The sequence below is a fragment of the Opisthocomus hoazin genome, chromosome 1 (genome assembly GCF_030867145.1).
Source record: "Opisthocomus hoazin isolate bOpiHoa1 chromosome 1, bOpiHoa1.hap1, whole genome shotgun sequence".
Lineage (NCBI taxonomy): Eukaryota > Metazoa > Chordata > Aves > Opisthocomiformes > Opisthocomidae > Opisthocomus > Opisthocomus hoazin.
Window position 1 is genome coordinate 23,565,787 of NC_134414.1, and position 14,766 is coordinate 23,580,552.

Sequence of the window (14,766 nt, forward strand, 5' to 3'; positions counted from 1 at the left end):
AAATCTCTCCTAATCTTTCTTCAGCACTGGAGCAGAGGGAACTCAAACCAGGAGCAGTATTATGTGCTAATTCAGAAATCTTATACAGAGGTAAAATCATGCTATATAAACAGCATTCATAAATTACTGCATTGGCAGGTTTATGTTACAGAGCCACGTGGAAGAGCTTTGCTTACTTCATGCATAAGTGAATGCACGTGCACACACATGCAAGTGTGTACATAGCTCCTTTCCAAAGGTGCTATTTTACTTCCCTGAAATCCCCTCACTTTGGTGACAGGAACAGGGAACTTCCCATCCTCTGGACACAGTCCATAGCAGTTTCAGCCTTGGCTCCAGCTCACTACTGTCCCTCCGGACTGGCAGCCATTGTGGTGACCTGTACTCTGTCACACAGTACCTCAGCCTTGCATTAACCAGTGAGGCTTAAGAGTTTCTCCTGCTCCCACAAGTCAAGGCAAGACAAGCCACGGCACTATTTATCAATGCTCTTAATATTACAAAGGTAACATAAAATCCTACAATGGCTTTTGAACTCTGACTGAAAGGAAACACGGCAATTAGAAGACATTCAAGTATAAGCAAATGACCAAGAATCATCAGCATCTTCCTGTAATGCTCACTGAAAATCCCTTCCAGGTTCCTGTTCACATTTTTTAGTAACTGGAGGTGTTACCAAAAACACCATCCCCTTTCCATACCAAGCCTAATACTGCACCAGCTCCAAGGCTTACAACTGTGACTCAAAGAAAAAGATTTGCCCACCTGGTACTCCAAATCAAATCCTCTGTACAGGGCAGAAGTCCAAGCCAGTAGAGAGCTTGTTAGCAAGCCTCTGTGCTTTGATTCAAGTTGCTGAAGTCTTGGATGCAACACCTCCCATCTCCCTGTCTTCTCCTTTTTCATCCTAACAGTAAAACAGTCAAGTTGATGCAAAGAGCAGCTAATCCTTTCAGCAGCAGTACTGAGTAGCAGGGTTTGCCAAAAGCCATTAGCAGACAATATCGGGTGTTACAGCCTTTATAACTAGGAGGAAGATACACATGGGGCAAGAATCTTCAAACAGTCACCATTTGTTTTAAAACGTTCCTCTGCATTGGTATGATTTACATCCAGAAAGCAATAATCAATCCAGAAACCCAACTGAAAGACAGAATTCAGCTTGAAAAGACAAGAAGAACCAGAAGCATTTTCATATCACTTCTTCACAAGGTGTATTGAACCCATCAGGGGAGGTCCTGTGCATTTCACCAAAGCAATCAGAAAATTTTCCCACCCAAGAGAACGGGCAGACTTCAGCCAGACTAATTCCTCCTTACTCCACTTCTGCCCCTGTCTGACTCTGCCTTATGAGACACGCAAATTTGGCCAACACTGCTGACATCAATACCGATATAAGTATTAAAGGCCTATTTGAGAATATTAATAAACACTAGAGCACCCAGCAAAGAACCAATACAATTTCCTGGGGAAAAAATGTTAGCAAGTTGGCTTCAGGAATTTATTGATTCCACTAAAATCTCACAAACTCTCAACACACATAGAACACAGTAAAAAGCCTTGCACAGAAGGAATCTTCAAAGTTGAGGTAGAATTGGACCCAACCTTGAGGGAAACATGCACCACACTGCAGAACAGCACTGTTGTTTTAAGAAAGGCACTAGCTTCGTTTCCAGCTGTGTGCTGGGACCCTCATGCATGAAATCCAGCTCTGAATAAAAAAATGGTATCTGCTACTCTGTTCTCTAAGGGTCCAAGTGAGTATCCCTACACTCAAGGCATGCAATCTTAAACAAATCCAAAAAACAACCTACTCCTGACACAATGCTTCTTAAATGTCTACCTATATTAAGATGCCAGTTTCAGCAAAAGCAACATCTTGCTGTGCAAAGCCCAGCTGCCATTTAAAAAGCACTATATAAACTCTTTTAAGTAATCTCTTGGAATTGGGTTCTTTCAGGTTCTTTCTCTCAGGTGGGATGTTTTGCAGTTTTAGTATTTTACACTTATTATTAACCAGGCCACATTTGCTGTAAGAGCAGCAGGCCATCCCTGCTCTCCTCCAGACCCACTTTTCACATACTGAGCTGTTAGAATGATAGCGTGACTCCCTCCTACAAGCGCCCACACCCCCCCAGCCTCCCTTTCTCTTTCTGGAGACAGCACTTTCTTACTCTATCAGGGCAAGTAAATCAAGTCGGATAGAATAGCAGTTCAGTGAATGTTTCATGATGAGCTTATTCCTCTTCATTAGCAGCAAGTGATGCGTTTTCTAATTTTATTGCTCACGCGTTAGCCCAAAATGCATCTGGCTGGCATTACATTTAAATTAATGTTATTTGTGTACCAAAGCATTTATTTTCAGTGGCCACTGATACTAAGATGACTGCTTCCCATTGCTCTTCCTTCTACTATAAAGATACACACATACTGAGTTATGTATAAAAGAGGATTTTTACAAATATTCAGAGATCTTGCAAAGGATTTCTTAGCCAAACTGGATATAAGGGACTTGTAAACTGGGTATTCAGATTCAGCAAGATGAGCTATGAGGTTCGTTGTCCAGGAATAAAGCCTCAAAGCACAGAAAAGAATTGTTTCAAAGACTGTAAGAGCTTTTTGCGCTGCCAAAGTCAGCTATTTCCCAAAAAGACACACAGTGCTTTGAATTTGCAATGCTTTAGTACTGTTTATTGCATTTCTCCATACCCAACTCCACAATCTGAATTTTGCATCTATCCCTGTTAACGGTGCCTCTGTCATTTTTACTGAGCGCTGCCTACTTAAGGCATTAGAAGCTTTCGTAAGACTTTAACATTTAAAGAACGATACTCCTTTTCTTGTTACATGTTTTTTTCCAGTTTTAAACCACTAGAACGTTCAAGTGTTGTTTTAAAACCTCTTCTCCAAGGCAAGAAAAATTCAAGTAAAGACAGTAAAATTAAGTTGCCTATTCATATTCAAGGTCAAATACTAACATAATTTCCCAAACAAAGTTCAAGCATATTCTCAATATGGTCTTTAGAAGTTTAGGAGATTTTGTTCCCTTTAATTTTTCTTTGGGGAGTACTTTAACAGAACTATAAAACCTCCAGGATATCTGGTTGGAATGCATTACCACTGAACTGTTCCCTCCTTTGAGGATTTATACCACAATGGGACCCCAACTGACATCAAGCAGTAATGCACAGTCGAAAAGAAAAAAAACAAATCTGAGAAATATAGCTCCATTGTGAGACAAACGAAGGCTACTTCTCTCTCAGCCTCACAGTCCAACATAGCACATCTCACGTGACTGAAGAAACATCTGGGTTTTATCTTGAGATTCCTAATATTTTTCAGTACCAACACATACATGCAGAATGCAAGTGTGCTGAGCAAGACAATTTCGCATATTTATTGTTCAAAGAGTAGGAAGATTTAGAACTCCTACACACAATATTATTTTTTAAAAATTTATTGGCATTTTTGAATTTTATTAATTTTTTTTATTTTGAGGGTTGGACTAGATGACCCACAGAGGTCCCTTCCAAACCCTACCATTCTGTGATTCTGTGATAATGCTATCTTTCTTTTTAAAATTCTCATTCAAAAGTATAAAAAAGGCATTCAACTTTTACCATTTTAAAATCAATATGCTCAACCTTGTAATACAATATACTCAAACTCTGCAGCACTAGGGATCTCATTAAACATTTTCCAGAAGTCTCCATGCAGCACTTACCTTCATTAACTCTATCAAATACATAAGTATAACTACAGGTCCAAAAGTAAGAATTGCTAAACACCATCGACTGCCACTTAGTGATTTTGAAGACTACAAAAATACCCCTTTGTACTAAAATGCTTTATACAACTGCTAGTCACTGCAGCGCTCTGCAGTTGCAAGATAAAACTCTCAACTCTACCAGTGCCAGAGGCAAAAAAGAAAGAGAAAGAAAAAAACACAGCTGGATAAAATATCTTAAGGTCAGGCTTTTTACATGTAAAGCAGCCGCAGCAAAATTATTCACATTCTTAGCACATAGCTGACCGGGACAAGATTCCACAGAGAGGCAAACAATTCCCCCAAGAGAGCAGCTGCATCTTCCTCAGCTTAGGAGCTACTAGGGGGAGGGAAAAATGCCCACTGGGGTCCCCAGACCTGACCAGAAGCAGGAAGAAAGTGAAAGACTGCTTCTGCTCCACGGTAATGCTTCACATGACTGCTCCTTTTCTGTGCTCAGTGAGAACAGAGAAGTGTAAAAATAAATAAATAAAGCCAGGTGGTAACATACACTTTGATCGACGTCCTAGAGGGACCTTGTAAGCAGACACCCAAGTCCAGTTCGACATAGAAGAGCAGGGGGAGGAATATTTGATAATATTGAACAGAACAACTGAAAGGAATACAGTTATCTGGCTTGGCTTTTATTATGTAATTATTTTCAAAAGTATCTTTTGGAATTATAAAACCATTTCTTTCTAGGTTTCCATGCTCTCTCTCTTAAATTGTCGGGTTTTTATCTGCTATTTCCTTAGCACTATCTTTATCAAGTTCACATCAACATTATTTCTGTTGGCTACTGGCCAAGTGGCACACTTTAATAGTCAAGACACACAGTACTGAAGAAGCATCTTTCTTGCCCCGCTCCATAAAAGCTGTGATACATATTTTAGGTCGTTGTAAGAAAAGAAATCCTCTTGTTAGATCCTCCTCAATGTCACCCCCTTAACATTAGTATCTCCTCACAAACCTGCTATTAGCCATCAATGAAATCAGCCACAGCAACATGAAAAACGACCATCTCATTACTTTCAGCATTCATAACTTAGTATTCACATATTATCTTCCAGCTGCAAGCATAGCAGCAGCAAACTACTTCCACCTTGTCCCTGGCTGCTTGTCACCACTCCCTGTACCAGAGGCACCACCTACTTCCCTCCTGCCTGACCACACTGTGGCCTGCTCGCCACCAGAAACAGCTGGGTTAGCACAGACTCATGATTTAACTGTTGAAGCTAACTCAGCTCATTTTGACCCAAGTGAGCTAGGGTTAACTCCAGCAGCAGCTCAGCTGGGGCAGCAAGACCTGGGTGAGAGGAGGAGTAAGAAGAGACAGCACTGAGCACATGGCCCTCTCTGGAGCACAGCTGGAAGGAGGAGAGCACGTGAGAGCAGGCTGAGCTTTCTCTCGGCATTTTCTCTGTTGGTGGTTGACAGCAAAGGCAGCTGCCACCACTCTCAACTTCTCTGCTCCTTTCTGTGCCCCCTGCCACAGCCCCCAATTGTGCTTGTGTCCCTCTGACCACCCCCAAAAAGTTATTTTTAACCTGGATCAGTTCCCTGATCTGTCACCGCTCAGCTCCGCAAACTCTGTGTTGGCACAGCTTGCGGGAATGAACCGGGGAGGAACAAGCGGGAAGATGGGTGACTCTGGCAGCACCACCAAAAGCTGCTCTCCTGGAGCCCCAGCCCAGGAGCCTCCTCTCCTTCCTTCACACCAACCAACAAACTTCCCAAGTGAATAGAATATGCTTATCTCAGACCATAAAGTTCTTTTATTTTTTTTTTCCTCTATGCTGCCTTAAGAAAATTTTTAGTTGCAGTATTTTGTGTGTTGGTGTCATATGAGGTTTAACAAGCTAATCCCTCTCTTACTTGTACAGTTATCACCTAATATTTCAAGGCAACAACAGGACATTTTTCAGAAATACATTTGATCATCTTAAAAAGATATAGCCAAGGGGAAACAGTCTTACATGACAGGCTACAAATCAACATGTTAGACGAGTAATTTTAAACCACAGGAGGAAGAAAAAAAGAAATTCTCACTGTATCTAGCCAATAAAAACCATGTAACACTGACTCTAGCGGATATTGGACCTATTCCATAACAACTATATTTCTTAGGAAAATACAGTATTTTGAACTCTAAAGAAGTCTGAACTTGATTAGACTGAAACAAAGGAGAGGGAGGAAAGCAGAGCAAAGGACATGATTCCCCTCATCCTTCCTCCACAGCTGAAGTCTGAGGCGGAAGCCTGAGAAGGTTCAAGCGGATAAATAAACCATTCCTTGACCAAGTCACCCAGTGTTGACACATTTGCTTACTAGCTCCCAGTAATCCTGGAAGTGGATCAACATTCCTCATCCCTCTCCTTCCAGACTTTACTCAAACTTCTAGGAGACTGTTGTTTTCCAGTGCTCTCAACCTATATCACCTGATACGAGAACAAATGGCAATTGTTTTTCAGGCTTTACTATTACCATTACAGTACACTCTCAGTTGCACAAATAATATTCAGAGACAGCAACGTTTCTTCTGAGATCTTTAAGGGCACAAAATATTAAGAAATGAGTAAGAGACAAGTAATCACTTCTCCTCCTTGAGAAAACATATTCTTAAAAGTGATGCCTACAGCAAAATCACGCTGGGCAAAATGCGTCTTGAATAGTTCAGATACAGAATGAAATCTGGCCAGCGCTTTGACAGGATAATGCTACCAGTAACGAGCACAACACTACATGGCACGGAAGGGAGGCTTCATAATACAGCATCCCAGAAACTAAGACTCAATAATGTGCAGTAGTGCACTGGTGAATCTCTCAGTTTTTGCATGAAGTAAAAAAATACAGTTTCTATGCACCTGTTCTACAAAGCTGCCAAAGGTAAGGATATATGTCTGGTTAGGCAATCAAGTTCCAAGTTCCTAAATTTCCCCTATGAGAACTGAGTGGAGACAGTACTCCTACTGGTTTCTAACCCGTGTGCGTGTTGCCAAGTACTGTCAAACAGATGTCATTGCATCACACTGCACTGCAGGTTCACGAGAAGATCCGTGTTTGTACTCTTTGAGCATGCCAAGACCAAAACAAAGCTAAGCCTCTGTGGTAATGATACATGGAGACAGTCTCTGTATTTTGAGGATCGAGTTCACACTACACCAGTAAACTTCAAGAGGTCTTCTTGGAGTAATTTCTGAGCTCCAGAGGAACACTCTTTTCTCACTTCTACTGTGTGTGCATCTTACTTGGGCTCCTGTTTGTGTGCACAGTTCCCTGGATAATGCTGTGAGACCCAGAATTACAGATGAAATGATTTCTGAACAGCAGTATTCAAGAAAACACTCTGCTTCCAAGGTCAACATCCACTTCCTGTAACAAGCATTGCAACTGTCTGTTCCTTTTCTCCAAGGCACCCATCAGCTCTTAAAATTGTCAACATCATGATTAATTATTTTTCATCAAGCTTTTCAGTATCTGCCACCATTTTCACAGACTAACCACAGCAGCCAATGATAAGCAAGCTTAGAAGTATGTGTATATATATACATGTATAGAAGTATGCGTGAAAACTTGAATTTAGGCGGTTTTTTTCCACAGCTGAAATTTGTAGGATTTATGTTCCAGAACATGCAATATCTGAGCTGCTGGTACTATCTGAAGTACTGCCATGCAAAGAGAACAGTAATATAGTAGTTCCATATGCAGTCCATTACTTGAATGACTATAATAATTCTTGTACATCAATTTTAATAGTCAGTTTTCAACTTTTAGCTCAGCTCTGCAAAAGGGTAGAGCTAAGAATCTAGAGTAGAAGAACCTTAACCTGTAATAATCTGACAGCCTACATCTTAAATAGGATCTATATCCTAAATGCCAAACGAGCTTTCAATGAGTATTACAATGCTCCCATCTAAGCGATCTATCTGCCAAGCAACTTCTGCATTCTTTCTAACCTGAAGGGTACGGGCTAGGACATCCCACTAGCTGACTATTCATTTACTCCAGCTCTGAGCATTTACCCATGTTTACAATACAACCTCAGGCTCTCCTCTTGAAGAACATTAAGTAAGCAGACAGTAAGAATGACAGAGATATCCATGTGACCAATAAAACCACTAAATATCATTATCCTTTTGTCTCCTCTGTGTTGCAACTTTCCTACATCCCTATCTTAGAAACATCAGTTCAGGTTGTATCGTGTTCTGGCTAGAGATCTCATTTTTTGCAATGATGTTGCACCGCACAGCTTTATTGCAATGCCAACACAACAGTGACTTTGTATTTGATTATCACTGTAACAGAGCCATGCAAATGTGAAACCAAAGGTGAACCGTAAAACTCTTGTTAGCAATTTACACTGGTACATGATCCACACCAAGCTTTTCCCACTTTCTGTTCTGCCAGGAAAGATACCATCATGTTTTCTTATAACACCATTACAAATGTTTGAAAAGCTCTGTGCACACCATCATAATTTAGATAAGAAGGAAAATATCAGGTACGCTTCAAATTACAGGAATATCTTAACTAGTTATTAATGATCACATATAGCTGGGTTTAACTGTCCTTGTAATCTGAAATCCAAGTTACCGATATTAAATGGATTTGAACAATTTCCATTTAAGGCCAAAATCTGTGCCAAAACCTAAGTCTAGGTAAATGGACTTAGCATGTGTGTGTACTGGTGGAACAGGAGGACTCTCATGCTGCTCAAAATAAGCAGCAAAACTCTAGCCTGAAGAAACCAATAGGAGTTTTACTTCTGATTTGAATGAGCGCAGAATTTCAGCCCAAGAATCTTCATCTTCCAGCACGGTGGGGCTGGGGACATGATCCCAGTCTAGACACGCACAGTTGATCTGCCATCTCAAACACACTACTCTTCCCAACTTTCCCATCTCACCGCACTCTGCACAGCAGTGCTCAGAGAACAGAGCCAAGTTCTACAAGGAACTCAGATTGGGCAGGCTCTTCACATTCTGTTTTCTGACCCAAGCATTCAGGGGACTCTCTTGTTGCAAGTGGGGTCTGAGGAAGAACACTGTTACTCAGTAGCTGATGAAATGAAAAGGCCTCCCCACCCCCCCAGCACTTCCTGCAATGCTTCGTACACTAAAGTCATATACCACTACAAGCTGGATTGCAGCTCAGTGCATTCCACTGCACTTTGTCACGCTTCCCTGACCGATACTATGCCAAAAATGACTAGCTTTAACAGCTCTCTGGTGAATAAAAGAGCTTTTGCAACTCTGAAACAGAGCTGAGTTTTTAATTCATGTTAAATCTGCTTTTCTGTTCTGAAAGAACATTTTTAATGCTGCCTGTAATTCCCCTTCTGTGCTTTTTTCTTACTTCTGTAGTGACTTTTGTGAAGATAAAGGGAAAATTCAAGCTGACTAGATTTTAAAAGACTTAGACACCTCCAAAATACACCCAAAGGAAGTAAAAATGTGAACTAGTAAAAGACAAAGATTAAAAAGATTCGCATCAGGTTCATATAAATTTAGAAATACATGGCAATGAGCCAGAAGATTCACAAGACAGCTACCACAGAGAACAAAATCCAAAGTACAGCATGACTATCTAAACAAGCACAGAGCAACTTTATCCAAGATTTGCTTATTTACTGTTTATTTACTCAGTACCCAACTAAGCACAATCTTGTGGAATAATACAGGCTGCTCCTGCAAAAAAACCCTTCTACTCAGATACTCAAGCACTTGTAGTTAGAGACTATGCCCTAAGAAACTTCCCTTTGTAATCTTTTATTCAAAACCCATGCCTACAATTAGCAAAAGAGCATGATTATGAGAAAACTGCAAAACTAACATTAAGTACTTAACAGAGCAAAGTGCTCATTATGTCAATGCCTGACTCCTCTGCATAGCAGAAGAACACCAGCACGTTGCATGTGCACCAAAAAAAAGGGATCCCACTTCTCCCCAAGCCACTCAGCTTTGCTCAGCACATCAGGAACTGTTGCTGGTTCCAGCCCATTTCTGGAGCAGAGGGTTACACTATCCAAACCCATCTCCAGGCCGACCTGGAAATACGCCTGCCCTGATTGCTACTTGCGTATGGAAATAATAAAGCTATTTTTACAAGAAAAGCAAATCTTTTATTTTCCCAAAAGAAAGAACAGCCATCGCAACAAGCACAGAAGCCAGGCATTTAGAATAGAGGGTGTTACCTACAAGTACGAAAAGCAATTAAGCCTTGTGAGCAGAGCATGTGGGCAGGATGAGGGGTTAAGCATGACTTTAGACAGCAAGCACACAAAAAACACTGAAAAGAGGGAAGTGGGGAGGAGGAAAGCAAGGCAACCTGGAGCTTTCGAATTCAATAGGCTGGGAAGGTGGGGAAGATGCCTCTTCTCCTCTGCAGTGCCTGCCAGCTAGAGCAAGCAGCAGGCAATCACTCTTGGGGTGCACTACTGGGAACCCCACGCTGCTTTCCCTGGTGTGCAGGGAGAAGCTCTGGCTCAGGCTGCTGTTTCTTGCACACTGCAGAGCTGAAGGAAAGGACTTTGCTAACGCCTGAGCACTCACTGAACATACGCTGACTTCCATCATGCAGGTGGCTTGGGGGCTGAGAGACCAAAACAGCACTTCAGTGTGCATGATTAGGATTTTCATCCTCAGAAACTACATTCAATTTTCGGGACAGGTACTTCATTAGCACTAATGCTCCTCCAGTTACAACAACCAGTTTGCTACTAAGGGCTCAACTCAGCACTGCCAGCTCTGTGACCTGATTGTCCTCCTCCCCCAGTAAATGCCAAATACCATCCTCTCTACTCACGCATCCAGTTCCTACTTTTTAGCAGTGGCTTCATCCTTGTTACGCTTCCTATCTGCCCTCGTGATTGTCAGTTATCACTTTCCTACCAGAGTTTAAACCTCAGCAGTAATACCTCCTCTATCCACTTAGCTGCCACAACCTGAGAGCCAAAAGAACAAAAGAAGGGGGAGGTAAAAATTATTTCCATCGAGCCTCTTCCCAGACTGGGAAACCACGAAACTACTATGTGAACGTGGCAAAACAAACCAGATCTGTGTTCTAGTGGCAGGGTTTTCCCCAAATCCATGGACTCATAACTTTGGAGGAGGGTTGATGGTACCTTTGACTCAGGGTTTTGTCTAGTGTTTGGGAAATGGTCAAGATAATGGGGAGAAAGGAAGTGAAGGCATTTTTATGCATAGCTGAAAGCAAGAAAACTGGCCTCCCATAGACGCTGTGCTAATGCTACGGCTGCTGCTGTTTGGCCCATGTAGGGCAGGGTGATGACTGAGTTCATGTTTCAGTAGACAGTGGTGAGCTTGAGAGCACAAACCCTCCTCCACGAGGCAAGAGGAAGAAAATGGCTCTCTGCAAAAAACAAGGAATCCTGTTAAACACATAGCACTGCTGTTTGCTCAAAATAGCATTCCTGGAGACACTGAACACATAGCAGGATGTTCTGACCTTCCCAGGAATCTGGGAGAAGGCAGCTCTGCCTCCAAGACCAGAGCTCTGCACCTCAGACTCTCCTCTGCCTCCTCAGTAGAGGTGTTCCAGGCTCAGGAGGCAACCGCTTCTCCCTGGCAGTAAATCTGAGCACCCTTTTCTGCAGAAGCAAAAAGCAGGGCCTGCAACAGCAAGTTCTCAACCTCCAGCAGTTTCTAACACTTACAAACCACAGTGAAGTTCCTAGAAAAGTGGAACTGATTTGTTACAGAAGGTTTTACAGCACCAAAGTAGTACTGAAAAATACTTTTTGTAGGTTACTTTCATGTGGCTAAAACCCCTGAAGATTCACTTCTCAGTGAACAGAGAGATGGGGATGATGGGAGGCACACCAACGCAAATGAAGATTGTTGTGGCTTGCTTCTGAATTTACTGGCACTTCCCAGTGAGGTCTTGCTTTTGTAGTATGGGGAGCTGGCTCGCCATGTGCCCTGGCAGAGACTGATGATTTTTGACTGCTTGTAAACTGTCTACACTCTAGGTCTTCAGTTTGTGCTGTTGAGCACTGCACCAACATCTTCTCTCCACCATTTGCACGACTGCAACACCACACGTTTCACAGGTTCTTCATAACACACCTTCAAGAAAGCACTCAATGAACTTAGTGCTGGCATTAGAGAACATAATAAAAAGCTATTGAGAATGGAATTGATGGCCAAGGTGCAAGAAATGACCACAGGAAGGAGATGGAAGTGAGTTTCCAGCATAGCAACTAGTGGAGCACTTGAAAGTAAAGAGGAATTCCACCCTGCTCCAGCCCACTGCCAGCTGGTCGCTACCATGCCTGGGCAGCACACATTACACAGGCAATCAGGGAATCATCTAAAAGCACAATCAAGAAACTATGCTAGACAATCAGAAAAATCTGGCTCCAGGAAGGTGAAATGCACTTCTCTGGAGAAAATTATTCATCACTTGTTTGGAGCCAGGACAAAAATAGCCCAATATGGAGTGGGCTTGTCTTGATGCAAAGATCTCTGTCACATGGCCACAACTTTTTATATGTTTAATTGGGACAGCCAAAGGTTTTTTTTATTTTTTGTAAACCAGGACACCCTGCACATATTAATATTTCCAAGGTTTCAGTTACATTGATTAAATTAGATTTTATGCACCTTTATCAGGCTGACATCTGGCAGGAAGGTGGAATGAACACAGTGACTGTGGCAAAGCTGGAAAAAAAAAACCAAAACAGGACAGGTGGCTAGTTTAAGCACAGACTATGGAGTCCTGACGCTGAATGGAAGAAAAGACGCAGAAATGAAAACACGTGGGGTGTGCTGTCAAAGTCACTTTACAGTTGCATCTATAATTCTTTAGGATGTCACACCAAATGTAAAAAATAAGGTTTAAGTCTATGGAAGAGTTCTTTCTTAATAGTTTGCTATTATAAAAAATATTAATTATGGGTATTCAGAGGCATGTGGAGAAAAGCATGCAGGAGGTATTGAATACTAGTCATTCAAACCAACAGAGCAGAAGAAACAATGCAATAGGACAACAGGTGAAGGAAGGTACAGACTTGAATCACCTTGACGATACTTAAGAGTTGATACACTGGAAGAACAAAACGAACAGGGAGAGAAGGAAGCTGCAGAGCAGCAATGATGATCTCTGAGTCTGTGGTGACATTTTCTTCTGTTTTGAAGTAACCTACATTCAACAGATTCATAAATGGTGGATAAAATCCAAACCTGACCACATAAAGACTTACACAGGAGTAATTTGACACTGCTACACTGCCAGTTGTCCTACTGAAGTCAATCTCTTTGAAGGGGAAGAACATAACTATATCATCACCTAGTATCAGCAGTCTTCTTTCTAGCATTTTGTGTATGTGAGGAGTAATACGCTTCATCTTTGCATGCTTCAGCTGCAATGAGTAATCTCAAATCATGCATTAGAGTAATGAAGGATATAGAAAATAGTTGCAAAATGCTTGGTCATTCAAGCAATTTACATTTAAATCTCAACATTTTTCCATTTATGTTGCGTTTATGTTTCTCTAAATGTGTAGAAGACAGTATATGTCACAGTAACAGTTTCACATACGCACGCATACACCGATAACAAATAAAGACAAAGCAGCACAGAACATACTTATTTTCACAGGCTGTCCCTGACAAAGCTGTTACCTGATTCACAAAGTTATGAGTACAGAGCGTTCGCTGGCTTCAGCCTTCTGAAAATTACCTGACCTAGAAATAATTTTCTTTTAAAGTATTTTCATCTTCTCTTTTGTTCTCTTCCTCCCTGAGGAAGTATTTTTAATTGCTTGGATTCAGTTAAAATGAAGAGCACAAGTTTCTTATCAAGAAAAATCCATCTCTTACACTGCAGGGAAGAAGAATATAGCCTCGAACATTAGAATCTTGTTTACTTAGACTGGAAAAGAAATCTTCAGTGCAGTACCAAATCCTATGGATTAAGTTCTTCACAAACACCTGGTATCACACAAACACTGCAGTCATCATAACACATACATGCACACATGCATCTCTTGAATGAAACCTAATTGACCTATGTGTCAGTTTGTATACGAGAAGTGCCAGCGACAGTACAGATGGCAGGACAAGACTATTAGAACAAAACCAGCTCTGCTGTGCTGCAACCATAGCTGGGTGACCCCATCAAGATCAGAGGTGTCAGAATTAACTCAGCAGAAGTCACATAGTATCAGAGAAGACACATCAGCTGCCAAGTAACATGAAATTGAAAATCTTCCAGCAGAAACACTATTTTGGATGACCAGCAGCAGATGCGTAGAGCAGGCATAGAGCAAGAGTTTGACTGGTTAACTTTCACCAGGCTTTTATTTAAGAATCTTCTAAAGACGGCAAATTGGGATCCCTCTCCAGTCTGCACAATATGAGCCTGCTGCTGCTACAGTAGGATAACACCAAAGACCACAACACCACAGCAACTTTAGCCCCTATTCCGGTAATCAGAGACATTTTAAAATGTATTATTTTTCAAAAAGCTAGGGAATGATTAAAACCTAGAAATAAGGACCAGCATTTTCCACTCTAAGCCTCAGCTCCAAGAAACATAAAAATGCCAGATCTAAACTACATTCACAATTAGGTTAGAAACATAAGCAGAAAGAGTGAAAAAGAGTGGAATGTATTTCACATGCTATACATACGACTTTTGTAAGGATAAGGCCCAAATTTACAGAAACATCTATATCTTTAAGCAAACAGACAGGATGTCTGTCCCTCTTAGATTTTACTAGTGCAAACAGTGTTTGTTCCAGCAGTACTTGATTGTAAAACATCTACTCTAGAGTAGTTAAACCATAATGAGGCAGCTTGCAATCCAGCCAAAATGCTTTCCTTAGTCAAATAAAGGAACACCTGGGCCTGCCCAGCTGCTTGTTAAGAGAGATTCAAAAAAAGAAAGAGGCAATGGTGGGGAATTAACAGACATACCCAATAAATGAGAAAAACAGCAGCTGCTATCACTAAAACCCAGCTTGAAGATCTCTTTCA

General features: G+C 41.4%; 1 protein-coding gene across 3 annotated transcripts in view; it reads right to left on the reverse strand.

Annotated features, from left to right (window-relative positions):
- The window catches only part of LATS2 (large tumor suppressor kinase 2), a 50,561-nt gene that overhangs the window by 22,679 nt on the left and 13,116 nt on the right, over nucleotides 1-14,766 (reverse strand). Inside the window, exon 2 of one of the 3 annotated variants that reach the window (XM_075419022.1) lies at nucleotides 766-907. The exons of the other annotated variants lie outside the window; for them this stretch is intronic. Coding sequence (XP_075275137.1) covers nucleotides 766-907 — 142 coding nt within the window. The remainder of the gene's footprint in view (nucleotides 1-765; nucleotides 908-14,766) is intronic. 3 annotated transcript variants of the gene reach the window in all.